Source organism: Anabrus simplex, chromosome 3 (assembly GCF_040414725.1).
Source record: "Anabrus simplex isolate iqAnaSimp1 chromosome 3, ASM4041472v1, whole genome shotgun sequence".
Classification (NCBI taxonomy): Eukaryota; Metazoa; Arthropoda; class Insecta; order Orthoptera; family Tettigoniidae; genus Anabrus; species Anabrus simplex.
The window spans coordinates 199,163,074-199,186,549 of NC_090267.1; the positions used below are offsets into that span (position 1 = coordinate 199,163,074).

A 23,476-nucleotide genomic window follows, 5' to 3' on the forward strand; every position below is an offset into this window, starting at 1 on the left:
AGTTTATTAAGAAATTGAAAGTAATGTCACCTCTGTACAGCGGATACAGTAGAAAATGTTCCTCGTCCTATTGCTGGCGATGTCCTTGGATTCCGGCAGCTCCATTTTCCATATCAGCGAACCACCATTCGTCCCCCGATGGAAGTTCTAGAAAATCCATTCGATGTCTTGAAGATCCATGCGACGTTAATGAATGGCGTTGAGGTAGTCCTTGTGAATGGTGAACATGAATGAACATCGTTAAGCCCTGGGGCGAGTTAATGTAAAGGCTGCTTCTGCACAGATGAGAGGAACGTTTATAAATGGTTTTAACGAAGTTCAAACACAAAATGTATCTTTATCACACGGTGAAATGTCACTCAATTTTGTCCCGTGTTAAGTGAAAGAATGCCACTAGACTCGAATAAGCATGTAAGTTAATACTCATAAAATAAAAGTCCACTCGAAACTTATCGTCGAGTTTAACAGAGTCACTTAAAGTTTGTGGCACTTGGTACAACGTAAGGTAATGCCGCATGACAGTTCTTTGAAGCACTGTTCAACATAATTCATTGAAAATAAAGATGTTCCACTCGTGAATTAAAACTCATTCACGTATTGAAAATAACATGAAATCAAAAGACGAAATTAATCGAGTATTGACAGTCCTTGGTTCGACTGTTCGTAAACTGAATGTTCGCAGAATTGAAATGTGCTGTTTATTAGAATTGAAATGCACTGTTCACACATGCACAGTTCACAGTTCATGACCTAAAATATTGACACAGTTCATGGAATGGTAAATTAAATTTGGATTCAAACACAGTCTTATAACTCGAAGTATTTAGTACTCGGTAAGGAGCAATCAGTTCTAAGTGCTGTCTATAGCATAAAACTTCAATTTCGAGCACTCGAAAACGTTTGCGAGTCTTAGACACTCGTATAGAGTAACAGTCAATAGATAATGTCCAGACGATACACAATTCATCTCACGTCCTATTGGAGTAAAAAGTTGTCACAGTATAAAGAAATCTGCATAAGTCCATATTCAACACGATTAGGTTAAAGTCCACGGACTTGAAACTTAATAGCGGCTTCACGCTCGATCACGGTGCCCGCGAACCGACTGTGCGAACACTACAGTCTAGCGTGCACATAGATACTCCGGCCACACACTGGCATCACACTCTGGCAACATGCTGTAACACACTGCAGCGCACTGCAGCACACTCTAACATGCTGGAACACACACTGGTCTGCTGAGCGAAGCAGTACGTATTTATATCTGATCCGGGCCTCCACCCCTTGTTCCATAACTTTATCGTCCCTCACGTGAAATTCAGCAGGAACATAGCTAAGGGATCAAGTTATATGGTGATGTTGTTCAATTTGTTCAATTATTACCGTGGGAAAAGTTATTACCCGTCGAAACTCGAAGAACATTCTACATCAGTCTAGGCTCTGTAGTGCGGCGAGGCATGCTGTGACGTCACCCGCTCACTACGTCACACGCGCACAGCTGTTGCTCGCCGTCCAGTCAGTCCTTCGTAAGCGGCCCGGAGCGCAACACGTAAGTTTTAAAATTTCTATGACGGGGACTTAGTTTGTACCGCCGTTACCGGTACAATATTAGACATGTTTTCGAAATAAATGATTGGTTCATCAGAAGGTAGACCGGGTTTAGGAGAGGTTATTCCACTGAAGCTCAGCCTGTAAGGTTCCAGCAAGGAATAGCAGATATATTTAGGGTGGATCATGGAAGGCTACTGGACAAAAATGAGTGCAATTGGACTAGACAAAAGAGTGACTGAATGGGTGGCTATATTTCTAGAAATAGATCTTAGAGGAGTAGGTGAAGTTTTATCTGACCCTGTAATAATGAAGGGGGGATTTCCTCAAGACAGTATTATTGGACATTTATGTTTTCTTATATTTATATATAAATGATATGAGTAAGCAGGTGGATTCAGATATACGGCTTTCTGCAGATGATGTTATTCTGTATAGAGTAATAAATAAATAAATAAATAAATTACAAGATTGTGAGGAACTGCAAAATGACCTCGACTATGTTGTGAGACGGACAGCAGGCAATGTTATGATTATAAACGGGGTTAAAATCCAGATTGTGAGTTTCACAAATAGGAAAAGTCCTCTCAGTTTTAATTACTGCGTTGATGGGGTGAACGTTCCTTATGGGGATCACTGTAAGTACCTAGGTGTTAAAATAAGGAAAGATCTTCAGTGGGGTAATCACATAAATGGAATTGTAAATAAAGGGTAGAGATCTTTGGACATTGTTTGAGGGTGTTTAGGGTTTGTTGTAAGGATGTAAAGTAGAGGGCATATAAGTCTCTAGTAAGACTCGAACTAGGTTATCGTTCCAGTGTATGGGGCCCTCACCAGGATTACTTGATCCATAAACTGGAAAAATCCAAAGAAAAGCAGCTCAAGTTTTTTCTGGATGATTTCCGACAAAAGTGTTGCAAAGTTTAGGCTGGGAAGACTTGGGAGAAAGAAGACGAGCTGCTGAACTAAGTGGTATGTTCCGAGCTGTCAGCGGAGAGATGGCGTGGAATGACATTAGTAGACAAAAATGTTTGTGTTGTGTCTTTTAAAGTAGTAAAGATCGCAATAAGAATATAAAGTTGTAATTCAAGAGGACTAATTGGGAAAATATTCGTTTATATTGACGGGGGTTAAAGATTGGAATAACTTACAAAGGGTGATGTTCAATGAATTTTCAATTTCTTTAAATCATTTAAGAAAAGGCTAGGAAAACAACAGATAGGGAATCTGCCACCTGGGCGACTGCCCTAAATGCATATCAGTATTGATTGATTGAATTTTGATGCCATTCACTCTAGCAACGTCAATATGCATCCATTTACTTTCCTTTCCTTTATGTAGCTGTTGACACCAGCCGTATGCCAGCAGACTCCCCATACACGTTGAGTCCAACCATGTAAATGCAAGAACATTCCGTCAGCTCCGATCCAATTATTGGACCGTTGCGACCAAGGAGTATAGTGCAGCATCCAGGCGAGCATAATAGTATGTCCAAAGATGATCGTAAAATTTGCAACAACTGCAACACAACAGATACGCAGCATAAAAGCGGAATAGAACAGACAAGACAAGGCCAGCATCCAACAATTTTAAAGTGTTTTGACGAAGACAAACTATGATATCCAAGGTTTTTTATTGTTACAATAAGGAAGCAAGCATCACCCAACCGGTTGTTTCAGTATGTGCTCCTTTCAGAGACTCCCTACCATACTCGCGATACCGTTAAACCCATGGTGAACATTATTTTATTAATTTAGAAAAAAGGACCAACAATAGAACATGAAAATCTACAGGAGTTTACCCCAGAACCTCAAAGTTACAGTTACAGTTTACTAAGTAGTGACCATTAAAATACAGTCTTCCCTGACCTAATAATTAACACAGAAAATCCCATTATATTACAAAATACCTGAAGATGATACCTAATATAATCACTAATTGCAATTACAATTCCTATTCCTTAACTTACTGATACTAAACACACACAAAGGTTTATAAACACAGGGACAACACCTATGTGGGCTCGCCAGCCATTTAATTAATATAGATATTTCTTACAACTAAGATATAAATGGTCACAGATAATGGAATTCACACCACCAATACCAATAACTAGGTTACCTTCATCTGAAATAAATGCACTCTACTGATCCTCTTCCTTTCAGGATAACTCACCAATACATATTGCGCAGGGACCTCGAAACCTGGGGACTAACTTACAAATAACATTGTCTGCAGCACTACTTACAGTATGAGTTTTAATAATTAATAGATTTATTGCAGCCAATGGCCAATAAATACATATACAAATTAATTTTCTTCCCTATATCTCACTATAGATTTTGTCCATTTCAAGCAGTCCTGTAGGTAATATCTCCCACATTGTGTACCACAAAGTTCACAAAAGCAGTGTTCATCCGGTGAGTGAAAGGACTTTATTTTACATATACGATGATGAAATCCATGCACAGTAAACCCAGTCACTGTGTGTCTAAGGGCGTAGTTGGTTTGAGTCCATTCCTTATTTATCATTGCGTCGGTGCAATAAAATTCCTCCCAGATATTTGCCCTTTTCTCCTTCCTATCATTTAGGTATATTTCTGAAGCTTTGGTTGTTGGTAGATGCAATCTTAATTTAAGATCCTCGATGAAGAAAGTTTCCTTTGTAAGTTCATAAACTAACCTTGTAGTAGTCAATTTTGAGACGGTTAGTGTCCTTTACAAGAAACTGGCTTTTACACGATCTAATGTTTCGAGGTCTCTCGATGTAAGGTGTGTCCAAATTAAATGTATGCCGTATGTTACGATCGGTGATATCTAGTAGACGGGTAAGGACAGTTACTCCGTTACTTATCACGAACGGTAGTCTTTCAAATTCATAGAGTTTCAGTCAGTGGCAAAGCAGTACTTAGATTCCTCAGCAAGATGTATCTAATAATATGCCTGATTCAAATCTAAAGTTGTAAGAATTTTGGCATTAGCAAACCAAGGAAGACAAGAGTGAAGATCGGGAAGGGAAACAGACTTAAGGTCAAATATCCTGTTCAACAATCGATATTCAACGACCAGGCGGTTTAGGGACAAGAAACATGGGAGAATAATAAGCAGATTTGGAGTGACGTATTACACCGTCAGCAAGCATTTGGTCAATAATGGCCTTAAAGGCTTTCATTTTAGGTGGAGGCAGGCGGTACGGAGGAGGACGAAGAGGAATGTTGCGGGTCACTTCAATTGTGTACTCTAAAACATTAATTACACCTAACTTGTCACTAAATACATCTGTATATTTATCGCAAAGATTCTTGAGGCTGTTGGCCTGATCATAAGGCAAATGATCAAAATCAAAAGCTTTGGGATCATCAGTGTCTTCAGGAATAGCATGTTCGAAGTGAGCAAATTTATTTTCTTAACGAAGGCCTTTCTGCTTGTGCTAGCCTGCATTTTATGTCTTCCTTACTTCTGTCATTGTTAGTTATTTTACTACCCAAGTAACAATATTTATTAATATTTCCTGCATCACCTGACTTCATACGACTGCACTCCATTACTTTTGTTTTGGACTTATTTTCATCTCGTACTCCGCAGTCAAGACTCCATCCATACCATTCAGCAACTTCCCCAGATCTACTGGAGTCTCAAATAAAATAATATCATCTGCAAATCTCGAGGTTTTGATTTCCTTTCCTTGGATTGTGATTCCCTTTCCAAATTCTTCTTTCTTTTCCCTTTCTGCCTGTTCTATATAAACATTGAAAAAGCGGGGGGGGGGGGGAACTACAGCCTTGCCTCACCCGTTTCTGGATTGCTGCTCCTTTTTCATAGCCCCCGATTCTTATCACTGCAGACTGATTTTTATGTAGAATGTAGATAATTCTTCTATCTCGGTAACTGATCCCGATCAGCTTCAGAATCTCAAATAGCTTGGTCCAATCAACATTGTCAAATGCCTTTTCTAGATTTATGAACGCCACGTACGTAGGCTTTACCTTCTTAATTCGATTCTTTAAGATCAGACGTAAAGTCAGGATTGCTTCACGTATTCCTACATTTCTTCTGAAGCCAAAGTGATCTTCTCCCAACTCAGTTTCAATTTGTCTTTCCATTCTTCTGTAAATAATACGTGTTAGAAATTTTCAAGCGTGAGATACAAAACTAATGATGTGGTAGTTTTCACAGTTGTCAGCACCGGCTTGCTTGGGAATAGGTATAACAACATTGTGCCAAAAATCGGATGGCACTTCTCCTGCCGCATACATCTTGCACACTAAATGGAATAACCTCGCCATGCTGGTTTCTCCTAAAGCAATCAGTAATTCAGAGGAAACATCATCAATTCCAGGTATTTAGTTCCTATTTAGGTCTCTCAAAGCTCTGTCGAATTCTGACCTCAAAATTGTGCCTCCCATTTCATCAGTATCAACAGGCTCTTTTGTTGCAGAACCATGACATCTACGTCCTTAACTTGATACAACTGTTGGATATGTTCCTGCCATCCTTCTGCCTTGTCTCATTTCCCTAGAAGTGGTTTTCTACCCGAGCTCTTAATATTCGTGTATCTAGTTTTCCTTTCTCCAAAAGTTTCATTGATTTTTCTGTATGCAACATCCACCTTTAATAGGACCACACAACTTTCAACATCCTTGCATTTCTCCTTCAGCCATACCCTTCAAATTCCCCTTCATCGTACCACTAAATTTAACAAATCCTTTGTTTGCACTGCATCACGTATCTTTAACGTCTTTAATCTTCACCGTTTCGCAAGTAACACTAACTGTACCCAACTAAAGCAGTTCTTAACATCTATCTTTCTGGAGGAGTACGCAAGAGGCTGAGATCAGGCATTCTTGTGTCGAACAATCAGGAATATGTATATTTCGAAGAAAATTGTTTCTCTGCTTTAGCTTTATATTCTTTAAACCCATGTAGTCCAAAATAACAGAAGGGCTTAATGATTTACTTTCTTACTTATTATATAATGTATGTCTTAACCTTACTGGATTTGGTATCTGTATTTTCATTTTTATTAAGTTTCTTGTTTAGTTTAATACTTTAATATTATAAAAATGTAGTTACTGTTTTCATAAATCTGCATTGTATTATAAGAAGACGCTGCATAAAGGGGCTTTTCAGTCTCAGTGGCATGTAAATCATGATCAATAAATTCAAATTCAATTCAAATTCAATTCTTCCTTAGCTGTCCTGCACTTCCAATCCACTTCATTACTTAATCGCCTGTATTCTTTTCTGGCTCCTTCATTTTTTGCATTCTTGTATTTTCTTCGTTCATAGATCAGGTGTAGTATCTCTTTTGTTATCCACTGACTCTTTGTTGATCTTTCCTTTCTTCCTAACATCTCTTCAACTGCCCTACTGACCTTATTCTTCATGAGTGTCCATTCCTCTTCGACTGTGTTTCCTTCAGCCTTTCCATTTAGTCCTTGTGCAACATGTTCCTTGAAACAATCCTTCACACTCTTTTCCTTCAACTTGTCTAAATCAATCTCACTGGATTCCTTCCATTCTTCAATTTCTTCGACTTCAGATAGGATTTCATGACAAACAAGTTGTATTCAGATTCGATGTCTGCTCCTGCGAAACTTTTGCAATCCAACACCAGGTTTCAGAATCTCTGCCTAATCATAATGAAGTCTATTTGATATCTTCCAGTGTCTCCCGATCTCGTCCATGTGTATAGCAGTCGTTTGTGGTGTTTGAACCAAGTAATAGCAAGGACTAAATTGTGATTGGTACAGAATTCAGCCAGCCGACTTCTTCTTTCGTTCCTTTGTCCAATCCGGATTCTCCTACTGTATTACCTCCTCTTCCTTGACCTATCACTGAATTCCAGACTCCCATTACAATCAGATTCTCGTCACCTTTTCCATATTGTATTAAATCTTCTATCTCTTCATATATACTTTCGATTTCTTCATCATCTGCTGAACTAGTAGGCATATAGACCTGCACTATTGTAGTGGTCATTGGTTTGGTGTCTATCTTGACAACAATAATCCTTTCACTATGCTGGCCACAGTAGCTTGCCCGCTGTCCTATTTCCTTATTCGTTATTAAACCAATTCCTACATTTCCTCGGTTTGATTTTGTGTTGATAATTCTGTAGTCGCCTTATCAAAAATCCTGCTCTTCCTGCCAACGTACTTCACTTATACCAACTACATCTAACTTTAGTCTATCCACCTCCCTTTTCAGATTCTCTAACCTACCACAACGATTCAAACTTCTAACATTCCACGCTCCGACTCGCAAATTATTAGTATATATCTTCCTGATGTTCGCCCCCTCCGGATGGGGGACTATTTTACCTCCGGAATATTTTACCCTGGAGGAAGCCATATCAGTACATCATTCATACAGAGAGAACTGTACTTCCTCAGGAGTTAGTTACGGCTGTAGTTCCCTGTTGTTTTCAGCCTGCAGCAGTATCAACACACCTAAGCCATGTTGAGTATAATTACAAGGCCATATCAGTCAATCATCTTGACTGCCGCCCTTGTAACTTCCGAAAGCCTGCTACGCCCCTTTTGATGAACCATTCGTTAGTCTGGTCTCTGGACAGATACCATCTAATATGGTTGCACCTGCGGCTCGGCTATCTGCTTCATTGGGAGGCGAAAACCTCCCCACCGCGGTATAGTTGAGCACCTTCAAATACCACCAGAATGAGCCGGAATCGGACCGACCATCTTGGGCTCAGAAGGCTAGTGCTTCCATCGTTTGAACCACTCAGACCGCAATAACATTAATTCTCTATACAGCACAATTGAGCTGTTTGGATCAGCCCCAGCAACCTTCTACGACGTGGAAGAAATTTATGGTTATACCAAATGCACCTCGAGGAACAACATGCACGGATATAAAATGTATCCATTTATTAAAGTAACCAAGTGTACTAATCCAAGCGCTGATTGGATGTTGAGCGTGTCACGTGGCCAGCGTTCTGGCTTCTGATTTGCTGTTAGGCTGACGTCACAGTGTAGGAAATTTGAAATTCTTGTCGCAGCGATTTGAGAATTGGGAGTGGTTATTTTGTTGTGCCGGTTAAGAGTGCGTGCTTAACCTCATTAGCTAGCACTATCTACGTGTACAAGCTCCTTACAGGCTTGGATTCGGCTCCAGTCTTATCCTTACAGGTTTGCCACCTTATGATCGAAGTTCGATGGCCATAAGAGTGCAAATTTAACCTTACATATTTAACATTACTAGACAACATGACAGCTATAATGGTTCTGATGGGGAAGGTTTCAGGGCGACCTCAGAGGCTTGAAGCTGAGCTTGGAATTCTGAACAAGATGGTACTTATACATCGCTTTTATGAGACTATGGAGGTGACGTAAGGGCTAATACGTATACATTGTTTATATAGGACTAATTCTGGAAGGCTACTTCATGGCCTCGGAACTGAGCTTCGAATTCTGAACAAGATGGCAAATATGCATTGTTCTTATGAATCTAGGGAGGTGGTGAGGTGTAAATACGTATGTATTGATGGAGGATTACCTCAGGACTTTGGAGCTAAGCTTGACATTCTGAACAAGATGACAACTATACATTGTTCTCATGGGATTAAAAAGATGGTGTAAGGGCAAATACGTATGCATTGTTTATACAGGACTAACTCTGGAGGGTGAGCTCAGGCTCTCAGAACATAGCTTAGAATTCTGAACAACATATGACTTATGGGATTAGGGAGGTGGTATAAGAGCTAATACGTATGCATTTTTATATAGGACTAGCTCAGGAGGGCGATCTCAGGTCCTCGGAGCTGACCGTGGAATTCTCCACAAAATGACTACTATGCATTGTTCTTATGGGACTAGGTAGGTGGTGTAAGGGCTAATAATTTTACGTTGTTCATGTAGGACTAACTCGGGCTGGTGACCTCAGTACCTCGGAGGTGAGCTTGGAATTCTGGACAAGAAGGCGATCATACATTGTTATTATGAGACTAGGGATCTGGTGTAACGTCTAATACATATTCATTGCTGGAGAGCTACTTCAGGAACTCGGAGCTGAGCTTGGAACAAGATGACAACTATACATTGTTCTCATGGGATTAGAGGGTAGTGTAAGGGCTAATATGTTTTGCATTGCTTACATAGGACTAACCTTGTAAGGCGACCTCAGGGGCTCGTAACTGAGCATGGAATTCGTACAAGGTGGCGACTATACATTGTTATTATGGGACTAGGGAGGTGGTGTAAGGGGAAATACGTATTCATTTCTTATAGAGGACTAACTCTGTAGGGCGACCTCAGGGAATCGGAGTTGAACTTGGAACTCTGAACAAGATGACGACTATACATTTTCTCATGGGACTAGGGAGCTGGCGCAAGGTCTAATGCGTATACATTACTCTTATGGGCGACTAACTCTTCAGAGCAACCTTAGGACCTCACAACTTGTTACTTCTTTGAGTGCTACGGGGCATCTTTCGGGCATTGTAGTACCTGTATAACAGAGCTTCTTTTCTGATTTATAGGAACTTTCTTCGGTGCAATGGGACTTCTTTTGTACATTATAAAACCTCTTTTGGGCATTATAGAACTTCCTATGGGCATTATCGGTCCTGCTTGAGTGCCATAAGACACCTTGTAGGTGTTACGGAGCATCTTATGAGCACCTTTGGGTTAGGGTGGAGGTAGGTGGTGTGAGTTGCCAATTTTTATTTTTGCTTATACTGTAAGGTCACGCTAGAATTTGCGGTGGCTATGGGCTCATATGGGTGCTACGAAGTTTCTTTCAGCTTCTATGAGGCTCTCAGGGGTGCTTCTTTCGGGCACTACGGGGCCTTATCAGAGCTAGGGAGCTTTCTTTGGGCGCTTTGGGTTCAATTCAAACACTTAACTTCCCAACCCGACCGAGTACTGAACCTTGGTAAAGGTGGGAGTGAAGGCGGAGATGGAGGATGTAGCTGAGATGGAGAATGTAGCTGAGATGGAGGTAGAGGCAAAGATGGAGGTGGAGATGGTAGCTGAGATGGAAGTACAGGCGGAGGTAGAGTTAAGAGTGGGATGTAGAGGGGGAGACAGGCTGTTTGTTTCTTAACGCTCATAATCAACTCTTCGATGATGATTTGGCCTGCTGCACTTAACTCCGAGTTGACCTTTACATGTTTTGTTTTTGCTGACTGGAATACTCAATTTTTAATTTTTAACTTTCGAGCTTATACTTTTGAACTCTACAGAATTTAGCAGCCTACCGTAATGTTTACATCACTCAGAGAGTAAAATCTTTTGTTTAGAACACACTCGAAATATTGATCTTCAGAGACAGCTAAGACAAGATGGTGTTGGGGACAAAGCTCTACAGGATAGGTTTTCGTCATGTTGGTAAGGTAATCGTAACGGTAACATTTTGAAGGCATATATTTGTAAGCCAAAAAGGTTGTTAAAATACTGTATATAAACTGTTATTAACACCACTGCTAGCGTTCTAGCCCCGACTTAAATAACTGTAGTAAGTCCTCTACTACCCTCTGTGAGGACTCCAACATCAACCGATCAAAGCTTACATATCTTACAAAATGTGGACAAGCTCAACTAAACTACAATACTGTACGTAAAATCTCATCATTGACATACTAACTACTTTTTCAAATTCGGATTACGAGTATGCCTCTGAGGTCTACTCTCCCTTCGTAAAGAGCGCCACGCAATATAGTTAAGTTTGGAAGAGCATGCGTTACCATGTGTGGTGATAATATTATACCCGACTCATCGAAGCACAATCGAATCTTAATTTCTAAAAATCTACATATATGAAGGTCTAAAATGTAGATAAACATGTAGGGTCAGCTATGCAAATGTACCGGTTACATGCAGAACGGAGGTTTTATATTTTGCACATCGTATACACTTACATATGCAGATCAGCGAATAAGAGAATGCTGCCACTCCCTGCTAAAGTAGTGAGTGGTGAGAATGCGAGTGGTGAGAAAATGAAACCCACAATGCAAGGTTACGGAACGCGCTAGTGTGGGAGCGGTAGAAGATATAATCTACGATAACCCTTGTCTATCATACGAAGTGACTAAAAGAGGACCTCAAATGCTCTTAATTTGGAAGGCTTAAGTCGGTTACTACAGTTCTTTCAGCTGATTCATGGCAATGTGTTTTACATGCCTATAGAACCAAGCTCTGCATTCGGGAAACGCATGGGTTCGAACCTCTCCCTTATCGTCAACAGCTCTGAAGATATGTTTATACCAGGCAAATGCCGGGTTGTATCGATTACAGGGGTTACCTGTTGAAAGAAAAAGTTCTATGTAAAAACATCAATGTAGTACATTACTGAATATATTACAGCAGAAGTGTTTACTAATAGTAATAAACTACGTGCGATAATAACATGATGCTCTAATTATAGGAGCATAATCGAACATAATTTCTAAAAAAATAAAATAAAATAGGTAGACTGAGGAGAAAATGGTAGATAACAGTTTAGGATAGGCCATGCGATTAATAATAAGCTATAGGTAACTAATTTTTGGCTGATATGTAAAATTTTAAAGTGTGGAGATAGTTTTACTACCTATCAAATTTTGCATAAAATAACATAAATTAAGAATAGATATAAAAATTGTTATTTTTTAGACAAACCTACACCACAGTTTTGAAAATATACGGATAAAGGGTAGAAACGTTTATTAAACTCCTCCTCTGTGTTGTAGTGGTTAGTGTGATTAGCTGTCACCCCGGGAGGCCCGGGTTCGATTACCGGCTCTGCCACGAAATTTGAAAAGTGGTACGAGGGCTGGAACGGAGTCCACTCAGCCTATGGAGGTCAACTGAGCAGAGGAACGTTCGATTCCCAACTCAGCCCTCCTCGAAGAGGTTTTCCGTGGTTTCCACTTCTCCTCCAGGCAAATGCCGAGATAGTACTTAATTCAAGGCCATGGCCGCTTCCTTCCTTCTTCCTTGTCTATCCCTTCCAATTCCTCCCCTCCAATACTTCTCATCGGTGTTTACCATCTCGGACTTTAATTATAATATCGATAACATGGACTTGGATGAGATTCCTGTATTACCAACTATGGATGTGCTCAATACTACTTCTATATCAGGGGAGGAGGTAAAAATAGTCATTAATGGAAAACTAAAACCCAAACAGGCTAGCGGTCCAGATAACATCCCACCTTATATAATTAAAAGATGTGCAGAAATACTGGTTCCGCAGCTAACCTTCATTTTCAACCTTTCATTAAAAAAGACTTGCTCCCCTGAAAGGTGGAAGATATCAAAAATTACACCAGTTCCAAAGGCAGGCATTCACGAAAATGTATCTAACTACCGCCCTGTTTACATTATTGACGCCTTTGCAAAAGTATATGAACATATACTATATTTTAAGATCTATAATCATATTAAGGCAGGTATTTCAGAATTTCAGCATGGATTTTTACCTAATAGATCTGTTATTACAAATCTTGTAGTATTCACTCAGACACTGTATGATGTATTGGATAACAACGGAAGAACGGATGTTGTCTATACAGATTTCGAAAAAGCATTCGACAAGGTACATCATAAAATTCTTGTCCAAAAAACGCACCAGTTTGGGTTCTCGAAACCACTACTTCGAATGTTATGTACTTACTTGAAAGATCGACGTCAGTTTGTGTCTTTTATAAGCGACATCTCAGACAACTTCATTAGTTACTCCGGTGTTCCTCAAGGATCTAATTTGGGTCCCCTTCTATTTTTAATTTTGATTAACGACTTGCCGAATAATCTTCATCATGCTAGTTGTTTGCTGTTTGCTGACGATGTAAAACTATTTAAAGTTATACACAACAAGAAGGATGAGGTTGACCTACAGCAGGACATTGATCGTGTTGTACAATGGTGGGATATGAATCGTATGTCTCTTAATGTGAAGAAATGTAAATCGGTAACTTTTACCAGAAAAAAAGAAAGGTACGATTGCGGCGTACTATATAAAAGATAGGATTAATATTTGATGAAAAATTAACATTCAACGCCCATATTACAAAAATAACGAACGATGCCTGCCGTATGCTTCGGTTTATAATAAGGAGTTCTAAATTATTTACTCAATCATCGGTTGTTATTCAGTTATTTACTAGCCTTGTTAGGAGTAAATTAGAATATGCTTCTGTAATTTGGGACCCGTGTTCTAAAGAACAAATGCATGCTATTGAAGTTGTTCAAAAGAAGATTTTGCGGTATCTGTATTATAAAACAAGTAAGACATTTTGCCCTTTTGATACATCAACATGGTATTTAAGAAGTAACTTTAACCTCACGTCGTTGCGCAACAGAAGAATCATTATTTCTCTAAAAACGATAAATAAAATCCTAAGAAATAAATTTAATTCCATAGAACTGCTCAATTTTATCTCCTTTCATGTTCCATGAGCTGGAGCTCGCATGAACACAGTATTTCAAGTTCCAAGATCTAGAACATCTCATCACTTGAACTCGCCATTTATTAAAATGCTACGATTTTACAACACATTTTCTGCAGGAATAGACTTATTTTCAGAATCACACACTGTCATGAATACACATTTAAAGGACTGTGTTTCTGATTTCTAATTTATTAATTCAGATTCCTTTTTCTATATAATATTTGCTCTATAACGTATTTATTATTATAGTCACTTACTACTCTAGTTATATCCTTGTTTCAATTCCGGTATTTTTCATACTGTAGAAATAATCTTTGATGTACTCTGGGTTGTCATTTTCTCTGTAGGCCTATATGTGTTTTCAATTCATTCTTCTTCCTCGCCTTTATTATATTCAGCATTATTATTATTATGTATTATCTTTACTTACATGTATGGATTATAAGTACTGTTGGGTTAAGAAGGTACTGTATTGGGCCTACTGCCTGTGTACTTTCAAAAAGATAAATAAATACATTTCTGAAAAAAGTTGTAATCAGTGTTAAATTTAATTTTTGTGATAATAACATTTAATAAAAAACACTTTTCTCATTTATGGACTTACCATTGCCTATTTTAAAGTAAACATTTGAGCCAGAGGTACTCCTGAAGCCTGTGGTAATATGATGGGGAGGGCCCACGTAAAATAAACGGTGGTTGGTACGCGTGGATGTTAACGGGGTGGAAGGAGTACCTTTGGTTGTAGGGCTGTTTTGTCTTAAGTTATATAAAAAAAACCAAGGCATCACTGGAATATATGTTTAATTGATTGTACAGTTGAAGGTGTGACGTAAAACTACCTCTGCCTACAATATTTATCCATGTATACAGGTGAAAAGTTATTTGTTGCCTAATGGCAACAGTATGCAGTAGAGGGTTAAATTCAATTTTTGTGATAATAACATTTAATAAAAAACACTTTTCTCATTTATGGACTTACCATTGCCTATTTTAAAGTAAACATTTACGCAATTATAATGAAGTTTTGGTTTATTATGGTGTTACTATGTGTAGTATGTTTTATAGTGAAATCACATTCTGCAAAGGCCATTGGAGACGGATTCAATAAATAAAATGGGAAGGAACCATCTTTCTCTCGCAAAAAATACGGAATGAAGGGGCCCGCTTCACATTCTGAATCCCCCGGCCCGGTGGGGGTCATGGGAGGTACCATGTGTCTACATGCGTAGTGTGCGATAAGAACAATAGTAACGATGAATTATCTCAAGGGCATTAAAATCGAATTAACGCGAGAAAAAACGATGAATATTTCCTACCCCTCCATCAATTAGGGCGCCAAGTAATGCAACAAAATTATCATCAGAAGATAGAATATGAAACACACTCAGGAATCGCACATAAATCTCTCGAGACTGGAAAAGAGCAACGGACCGAGCAAGTCACTGCGCGGTTTGCGTCACGCAGCTTTCAGCTTACATTAGGGAGATGCTGGGTTAGAACCCCTCTGACGGCAGCCCTGAAGATAGTTTTCCATCGATTCCGATGCTGGAACTACTCCTTAATTAAGGCCACACTCACTTCCTACCAAATACTAGCCCTTTCTCATGCCATAGTCGGGGTGACGCAAAGAAAAGTGTTAAAATAAAAAGAGCAATGGTCTAACGATGGAGATCAAATAGTAATTAATGTAATTATGAACCGGCACAAGTAAACAGAGGAATTGCCAGCCTCAACTGAGAGATCTAGTTTCTACTGGACTGGACTGTTGAGATCATATATGATAGATACTGTTGTTCAGGTGTTTTTGTTTTATATGATTACATGCTTAAAGTATTTTATTTCTTACTGTGACTTAATTGGCTTATTCCCGTACCAAAATGAGGAAAATGACACTTTAGCGTATTGTAATTACTTTCCGCATTGATTTGTAATTATTGATAATTAAATGAATTAAATTTAAATTTAAAATAAGTGAATTCGCCATAGTATAAAATTTTAAAATATACACAACAGCCACTAAAGTGATAATTTTACGTTACTTGTTTCGAAATTCGTCCTCGCTTCGGCTCTGTCATAATCATCTCACTCGTGACGTAAGAGATCACTTGCCGTGGCTGTTGCATAAAAAACGATTTTCATCATTACATATTGATTCCGTAACTGCTCAAGGATTCCCATGAAAACAATTATTCTCTTTTCAGAGGTGCTCCCACCACATCAGGAATAGTGAAGAATCCAACATGCTCCTTCTTCACTTGCTGATCATCCTCCTCTGCTGGCATGCTGATGGTGCTCGCATTCTCGGCATCTTCCCCACACCATCTATAAGCCACCAGCTGCCCATGCAGGCCATTATGAAGGCACTTGCTGCAAGAGGACATCAGGTCACTGTCATTAGCCCCAATCCACTTCCGGTAAGCTCCATATGTAATGTTTGCAGACTATCTGCCTGAATGTTACTGTACCTCTTGTCCTTGACAAATACCTTAAGCTTTTACCCTTTTGAATGCTAAGTATCTTCAAATTAACAGAAAATTCTCAGGTATTATTTTCGAAACAGTACACCTCGTTGTGGCTTTGGATCAAATGAATCCATCCACTTTTTAACTCTCTTTTGGGAGATGGTGGAGTTTGAACACCATCGTCGGCAGCCCTAGTTTCTCATTTTCACACACTTAATTACCTTATCGTCCTGACACTTTTCTGTCCATGTGTCGCAGAAAACATTAGATAATGTGTTAGTGGAACGTTAAACCACCAGCTGAAAAAATTTTAAAAAACACCCTACGCATATCCTTAAATACCGTATCACGTGATTATGAAGCCCCTTTATATACATAAAGAGACCTGTGACACTCATACATCGTACTGTCCATTCATGTATCTTTGTATAGGCCTACTCGTTTCCTCGTTTGTTAGTACAATCAATCAATCAATACTGATCTGCATTTAGGGCAGTCGCCCAGGTGGCAGATTCCCTATCTGTTGCTTTCCTAGCCTTTTCCGAAATGATTTCAAAGAAATTGGAAATTTATTGAACGTCTCCCTTGGTAAGTTATTCCAATCCCTAACTCCCCTTCCTATAAATGAATATTTGCCCCAGTTTGTCCTCTTGAATTCCAACTTTATCTTCATATCGTGATCTTTCCTACTTTTATAAACGCCATTCAAACCTATTCGTCTACTAATGTCATTCCACGCCATCTCTCCGCTGACAGCTCGGAACATACCACTTAGTCGAGCAGCTCTTCTTCTTTCTCTCAATTCTTCCCAACCCAAACATTGCAACATTTTTGTAATGCTACTCTTTTGTCGGAAATCACCCAGAACAAATCGAACTGCTTTTCTTTGGATTTTTTCCAGTTCTTGAATCAGGTAATCCTGGTGAGGGTCCCATACACTGGAACCATACTCTAGTTGGGGTCTTACCAGAGACTTATATGCACTCTCCTTTACATCCTTACTACAACCCCTAAACACCCTCATAACCATGTGTAGAGATCGGTACCCTTTATTTACAATCCCATTTATGTGATTACCCCAGTGAAGATCTTTCCTTATATTAACACCTAGATACTTACAATGATCCCCAAAAGGAACTTTCACCCCATCAACGCAGTAATTAAAACTGAGAGGACTTTTCCTATTTGTGAAACTCACAACCTGACTTTTAGCCCCGTTTATCAACATACCATTGCCTGCTGTCCATCTCACAACATTTTCGAGGTCACGTTGCAGTTGCTCACAATCTTGTAACTTATTTATCACTCTATAGAGAATAACATCATCCGCAAAAAGCCTTACCTCCGATTCCACTCCTTTACTCATATCATTTATATATATATAAGAAAACATAAAGGTCCGATAACACTGCCCTGAGGAACTCCCCTCTCAACTATTACAGGGTCAGACAAAGCTTCACCTACTCTAACTCTCTGAGATCTATTTTCTAGAAATATAGCAACCCATTCAGTCACTCTTTTGTCTAGTCCAATTGCACTCATTTTTGCCAGTAGTCTCCCATGATCCACCCTATCAAATGCTTTAGACATGTCAATCGCGATACAGTCCATTTGACCTCCAGAATCCAAGATATCTGCTATATCTTGCTGGAATCCTACAAGTTGAGCTTCAGTGGAATAACCTTTCCTAAAACCGAATTGCCTTCTATCGAACCAGTTATTAATTTCACAAACATGTCTAATATAATCAGAAAGAATGCATTCCCAAAGCTTACATACAATGCATGTCAAACTTACTGGCCTGTAATTTTCAGCTTTATGTCTATCACCCTTTCCTTTATACACAGGGGCTACTATAGCAACTCTCCATTCATCTGGTATAGCTCCTTCGACCAAACAATAATCAAATAAGTACTTCAGATACGGTACTAAATTCCAACCCATTGTCTTTAGTATATCCCCAGAAATCTGATCAATTCCAGCCGCTTTTCTAGTTTTCAACTTTTGTATCTTATTGTGAATGTCATTGTATTCATATGTAAATTTTATTACTTCTTTGGCCTTAGTCTCTTCCTCTATCTCGACATTATCCTTTTAACCAACAATCTTTACATACTGCTGACTGAATACTTCTGCCTTTTGAAGATCCTCACATACACACTCCCCTTGTTCATTAATTATTCCTGGAATGTCCTTCTTGGAACCTGTTTCTGCCTTAAAATACCTATACATACCCTTCCATTTTTCACTAAAATTTGTATGACTGCCAATTATGCTTGCCATCATGTTATCCTTAGCTGTCTTCTTTGCTAGATTCAATTTTCTAGTAAGTTCCTTCAATTTCTCCTTACTTCCACAGCCATTTCTAACTCTATTTCTTTCCAGTCTGCACCTCCTTCTTAGTCTCTTTATTTCTCTATTATAATAAGGTGGGTCTTTACCATTCCTTATCACCCTTAAAGGTACAAACCTGTTTTCGCATTCCTCAACAATTTCTTTAAACCCATCCCAGAGTCTGTTTACATTTTTATTTACCGTTTTCCACCGATCATAGTTACTTTTTAGAAACTGCCTCATACCTGCTTTATCAGCCATATGGTACTGCCTAACAGTCCTACTTTTAAGACCTTCCTTTCTATCGCATTTATTTTTAACTACCACAAAAACAGCTTCGTGATCACTAATACCATCTATTACTTCAGTTTCCCTATAGAGCTCATCTGGTTTTATCAGCACCACATCCAGGATATTTTTCCCTCTGGTTGGTTCCATCACTTTCTGAATTAGCTGTCCTTCCCATATTAACTTATTTGCCATTTGTTGGTCATGCTTCCTGTCGTTCGCATTTCCTTCCCAATTTACATCTGGCAAATTCAGATCTCCCGCTACAATCACATTTCTTTCCATGTCGTTTCCCACATAGCTGACTATCCTATCAAATAATTCCGAATCCGCATCAGTGCTACCCTTTCCCGATCTGTACACTCCAAATATATCAAGTTGCCTATTATCTTTAGAAATGAGTCTTACACCTAGAATTTCATGTGTCTCATCTTTAACTTTTTCGTAGCTTACAAATTCTTCTTTCACCAGAATGAAAACTCCCCCTCCCACCTTTCCTATCCTATCTCTACGATACACACTCCAGTGCCGTGAGAATATTTCTGCATCCATTATATCATTTCTCAGCCATGATTCAACTCCTATTACAATATCTGGTAAATATATATCTATTAAATTACTTAATTCTATTCCTTTCTTTACAATACTTCTACAGTTCAGCACTAACAATTTTATGTCATCCCTGCTTGATTTCCAGTTCCCTGTTCCCTTATCACCGCTCCCTAGGCCATCCCGTTTCCCTGAATGTACCTCCCTATTACCCTTCCAAACAAATTTCCTAACTTATACGTACCACTGCGGTTAACTCCCAGTTTCCCACATACCCACTCCATAGTCTGATTTAAATCCCCAATCACCCTCCAGTCAGTATCCCTCCTACACAGTATTCCACTAATAACAATCTCCGCTTTCTTATACTTCACCCGTGCTGCATTTACCAGATCCCACACATCTCCAACTATGTTGGTACTTATATCGGCTTGCCTTACGTTGTTGGTACCAACGTGAAACACTACCACCTTCTCCTTCCCCTCCTCCCTCTCTTCTACTTTCCTCAACATCTGCCTCAACCTAATTCCTGGATAACATTCTACCCTGGTTCCCTTTCCTCCACACACTTTCCCCACGTGTCTAACGATGGAATCCCCCATGACCAGAGCCTCAACCCTACCCACCTCATTTGATCCCCTCCCCTCCTGGTCAGCCCTATCTTTCCTGATAGCTGCAGAAGCTAGTTCCTCCTCCCTTTTCTCCTTCCCATGACCCTGTTCCACCTGTCTTTTCCTATCCTCTACTCTACATTTCCCTGTCCTACCTTTTCCCTTCCTCCTACTTCCATGCATCTCAGCAACAGTTCCCTGTCCCTCATCTTCCCTCTGTTGTTCTACCTGAAGTGACTCGTACCGATTTCGCACAGACACCTGTCCTGAATTCTGATCCTGAATAGAGCCCTTGGCCTGCAATCTCCTTCCCCTTAGAACATTAGACCACCTGTCTTCTACAACTCCTCCCTTTCCTTCCCCTCCCTCTTGTACACCTACTGTAACCTGTACATTGTTTGAGGGAGTCCTATCTTCCTTCCTGTCTTCTGTGAGAATCCTAATTATCTCCCTCAAACTTTCCAACTCTTCCCTCATACCCCTCAATGCCTCACCACAACAACAATAAGCACACTCGCGCTCCTTAGCCATTCTTTACGGGGGAAAAATTATAAATTAAAAAAATGAAGTAACTTATTTGCAAAAAAATAAATGAACGGAGGGATATATTGTCTGGGATAGTACACAACAATAAGGTAATTACTATACGACTACACTACAATACTACTTAGTCGTGCTCTATTTTTTTAAATCCTACAACCCCTAACAGGATAAAAACTGCTGTTAATTACTGAATATCGAAAGTAATACACAAGAACTACACAATTCCAAACTGCAATTAAGCCTATCCTAATTTCAACGATATTTTAGTAAGAGTTTCTACGGATACCTCTACTACACCAGTACTACACAAATATTTTACAATAATAAAATAAGCACACTAAATTCTAATAGGATATTACTCGTATACTACTGTACAGTACACTACAGTAATTTTTAAACTACTTCAGACGTATCCTAATTACGATACCGGTACCGTACCGTATGTCACTACTAAGCACAACAGAAATGAAATTTGCAAGAACTACTGTACTCAAAGATTACCAACGAAGCTAAATGCTTAGACAAATTATTATTAGTATTAGGGTCTAATAGATACACACGAAAGATAACACACGAATATAGCAGGCAAGATACGGCACTATCTAAATGTACCGTACTGTATCTATACTACAATATATCTATACTACACTATACTGCGTTTGGTTAAATGCTTAATTATCAAAAGGATTGCCGTACACGAAGAAAAACACGAATATAACTGGCAAGATACTATCTAATATATTATACCTTATCTTCACTACAATTCTACTGAAATGTGGTTATGTGATTATTACAGCTGGTGGATTACTATTATTTTCCCTACTCCACGGGACGGAGAAAAAAAAAGTGTCCTTAATTACGCCTACTGAAAAATACGAGGTTGTCTACAATAATTTCTCAAATATTTCTGTCAAAACTACTACTACTATTACTCCAGAGACTTGAACTGCAATTACTGGGATATATGAACTTCATTATTATTAGCTAACCGCTCATAAATACTGAAAGATCGAGGGAGCGAAATATAAATTACGGATACTAACTACCTACTCAGAAGTACAAATGAATGGAATACAAGGTCAGCTGATTTTTATTTATATTTACTTGACTACACTACACCCTTTGTTCACGACTGTAGCCAACAATGCAATATTTGAATATGAGGAGCGACAATAATCAATAACAATGCGACTGTTAACTATTACCGTGTAATCTCTTTAACTTCTTTTTAAATGGAAGTTTACAGGCGTATCGTGTTTTTTAATGTAGTAAATTATTACCTTCGCGATAGTTTGAACGTATATCTATACGAAATACCGGAGAAGTTGCTGCAGAAGTTACGATACCATTCCCTATGATAATCCGCCCTTGTAAGTACAACCAACGAACCTACAGATACCGGTATTTACAAATATTTTTAAAGTTAATATTGTTACCTAAAGTATTACCTAAACCTAAATTCGAAACAAGGTGCACCTAGCTAGCCTACTTAACCTAGAAAACGTAATTTACTGAAGACCAACTGAATTACTTGTTACAAAATTTAAATAATTATTACTACTCCCAATTTCTACCAACAAGCACTAAACACCACTATATAAACAGCACTAAATGAATCAGATATACACAAAATTAAGCTATTTCAATAGGTTTTCACTATTTTATCACTACAATAATGCAAGAGCTCTCTCAACAGCCAACCGTTCTCAAGCGCATCCCTAAGTAATTTTGAAGCTTATAGTAGGCCTACTGTAATAGTTATTTAAGATTCATTCATATCCTAAATAGTTGTCATATTAGAATACGAGGCAGATAAGTCGTGAAACGAGACCGTAGGTCAAGTTTCATAACCCATCGAGTATTGTAATATGATGTTACGTAGGCCTATGCATATCGTACAACATAAGGTAAATCCGGGATAGATGCCGCTCCAGTACAGATGACGCACACACTGTAGGCAGAAGTTCCCATCGTTAGAGCTAGATGGTAGTGTGTATGGTTTTACAGTTCTAAGGAAGAACTACTGTCCGTGGGTGTGATGAAAGTTGCTCGTATATTATGCCAATTATAGCCAATATCTTGCGGAGGATACATGTTTCCTCCTGACAAACTTTTTCCTTGTGTTCATTTATTGTATATTAAATTGGCTTCAAATGCTTAAATCAGCCGGTTTTTTAGTACAGCAGAAGTCAGAAGCATAACTCTAATTGATAGTAAGCTTATTTTCGGCCACCGAGCTCGATAGCTGTAGTCGCTTAAGTGCGGCCAGTATCCAGTATTCGGGAGATAGTAGGTTCGAATCGCACTGTCGGCAGCCCTGAAAATGGTTTTCCGTGGTTTCCCATTTTCACACCAGGCAAATGCTGGGGCTGTACCTTAATTAAGGCCACGGCCGCTTCCTTCCCACTACTAGCCCTCCCCTGTCCCATCGTCGCCATAAGACCTATCTGTGTCGGTGCGACGTAATGCAACTAGCAAATATATATATATTCGGCCTTATTGGTCTTGAGGTACGACAACGGGAGAGTGCGGCCTCTCTACCTGATAGTTGGGAGAATTGCCGCATAGCAATGCAGTAGAGATGCCTCATTATTAGATTCTAAAAGCGATCTGGAGACATTCAATTCTATTCGGAGGGTACCGGTATTTTATTAGAATATTTTATTGCCTCACGATTCTTAAAATACGTAGTTTAATTTTATTGTATATACAATTATATTATTTTCAGAAATAAAAATGTGAATCGCCTG

The 23,476-nt window shown here is 39.0% G+C and overlaps 1 protein-coding gene across 4 annotated transcripts in view; it reads left to right on the top strand.

Annotated features, from left to right (window-relative positions):
* LOC137498893 (UDP-glycosyltransferase UGT5-like) overlaps window positions 1–23,476 on the top strand; it is a 361,857-nt gene that overhangs the window by 201,303 nt on the left and 137,078 nt on the right. For all 4 annotated transcript variants that reach the window (XM_068226630.1, XM_068226631.1, XM_068226628.1 and 1 more), the window contains exon 2: window positions 16,141–16,353. In XM_068226630.1, the coding sequence (XP_068082731.1) occupies window positions 16,180–16,353 (174 nt within the window). In that variant the 5' untranslated portion in view covers window positions 16,141–16,179. The remainder of the gene's footprint in view (window positions 1–16,140; window positions 16,354–23,476) is intronic.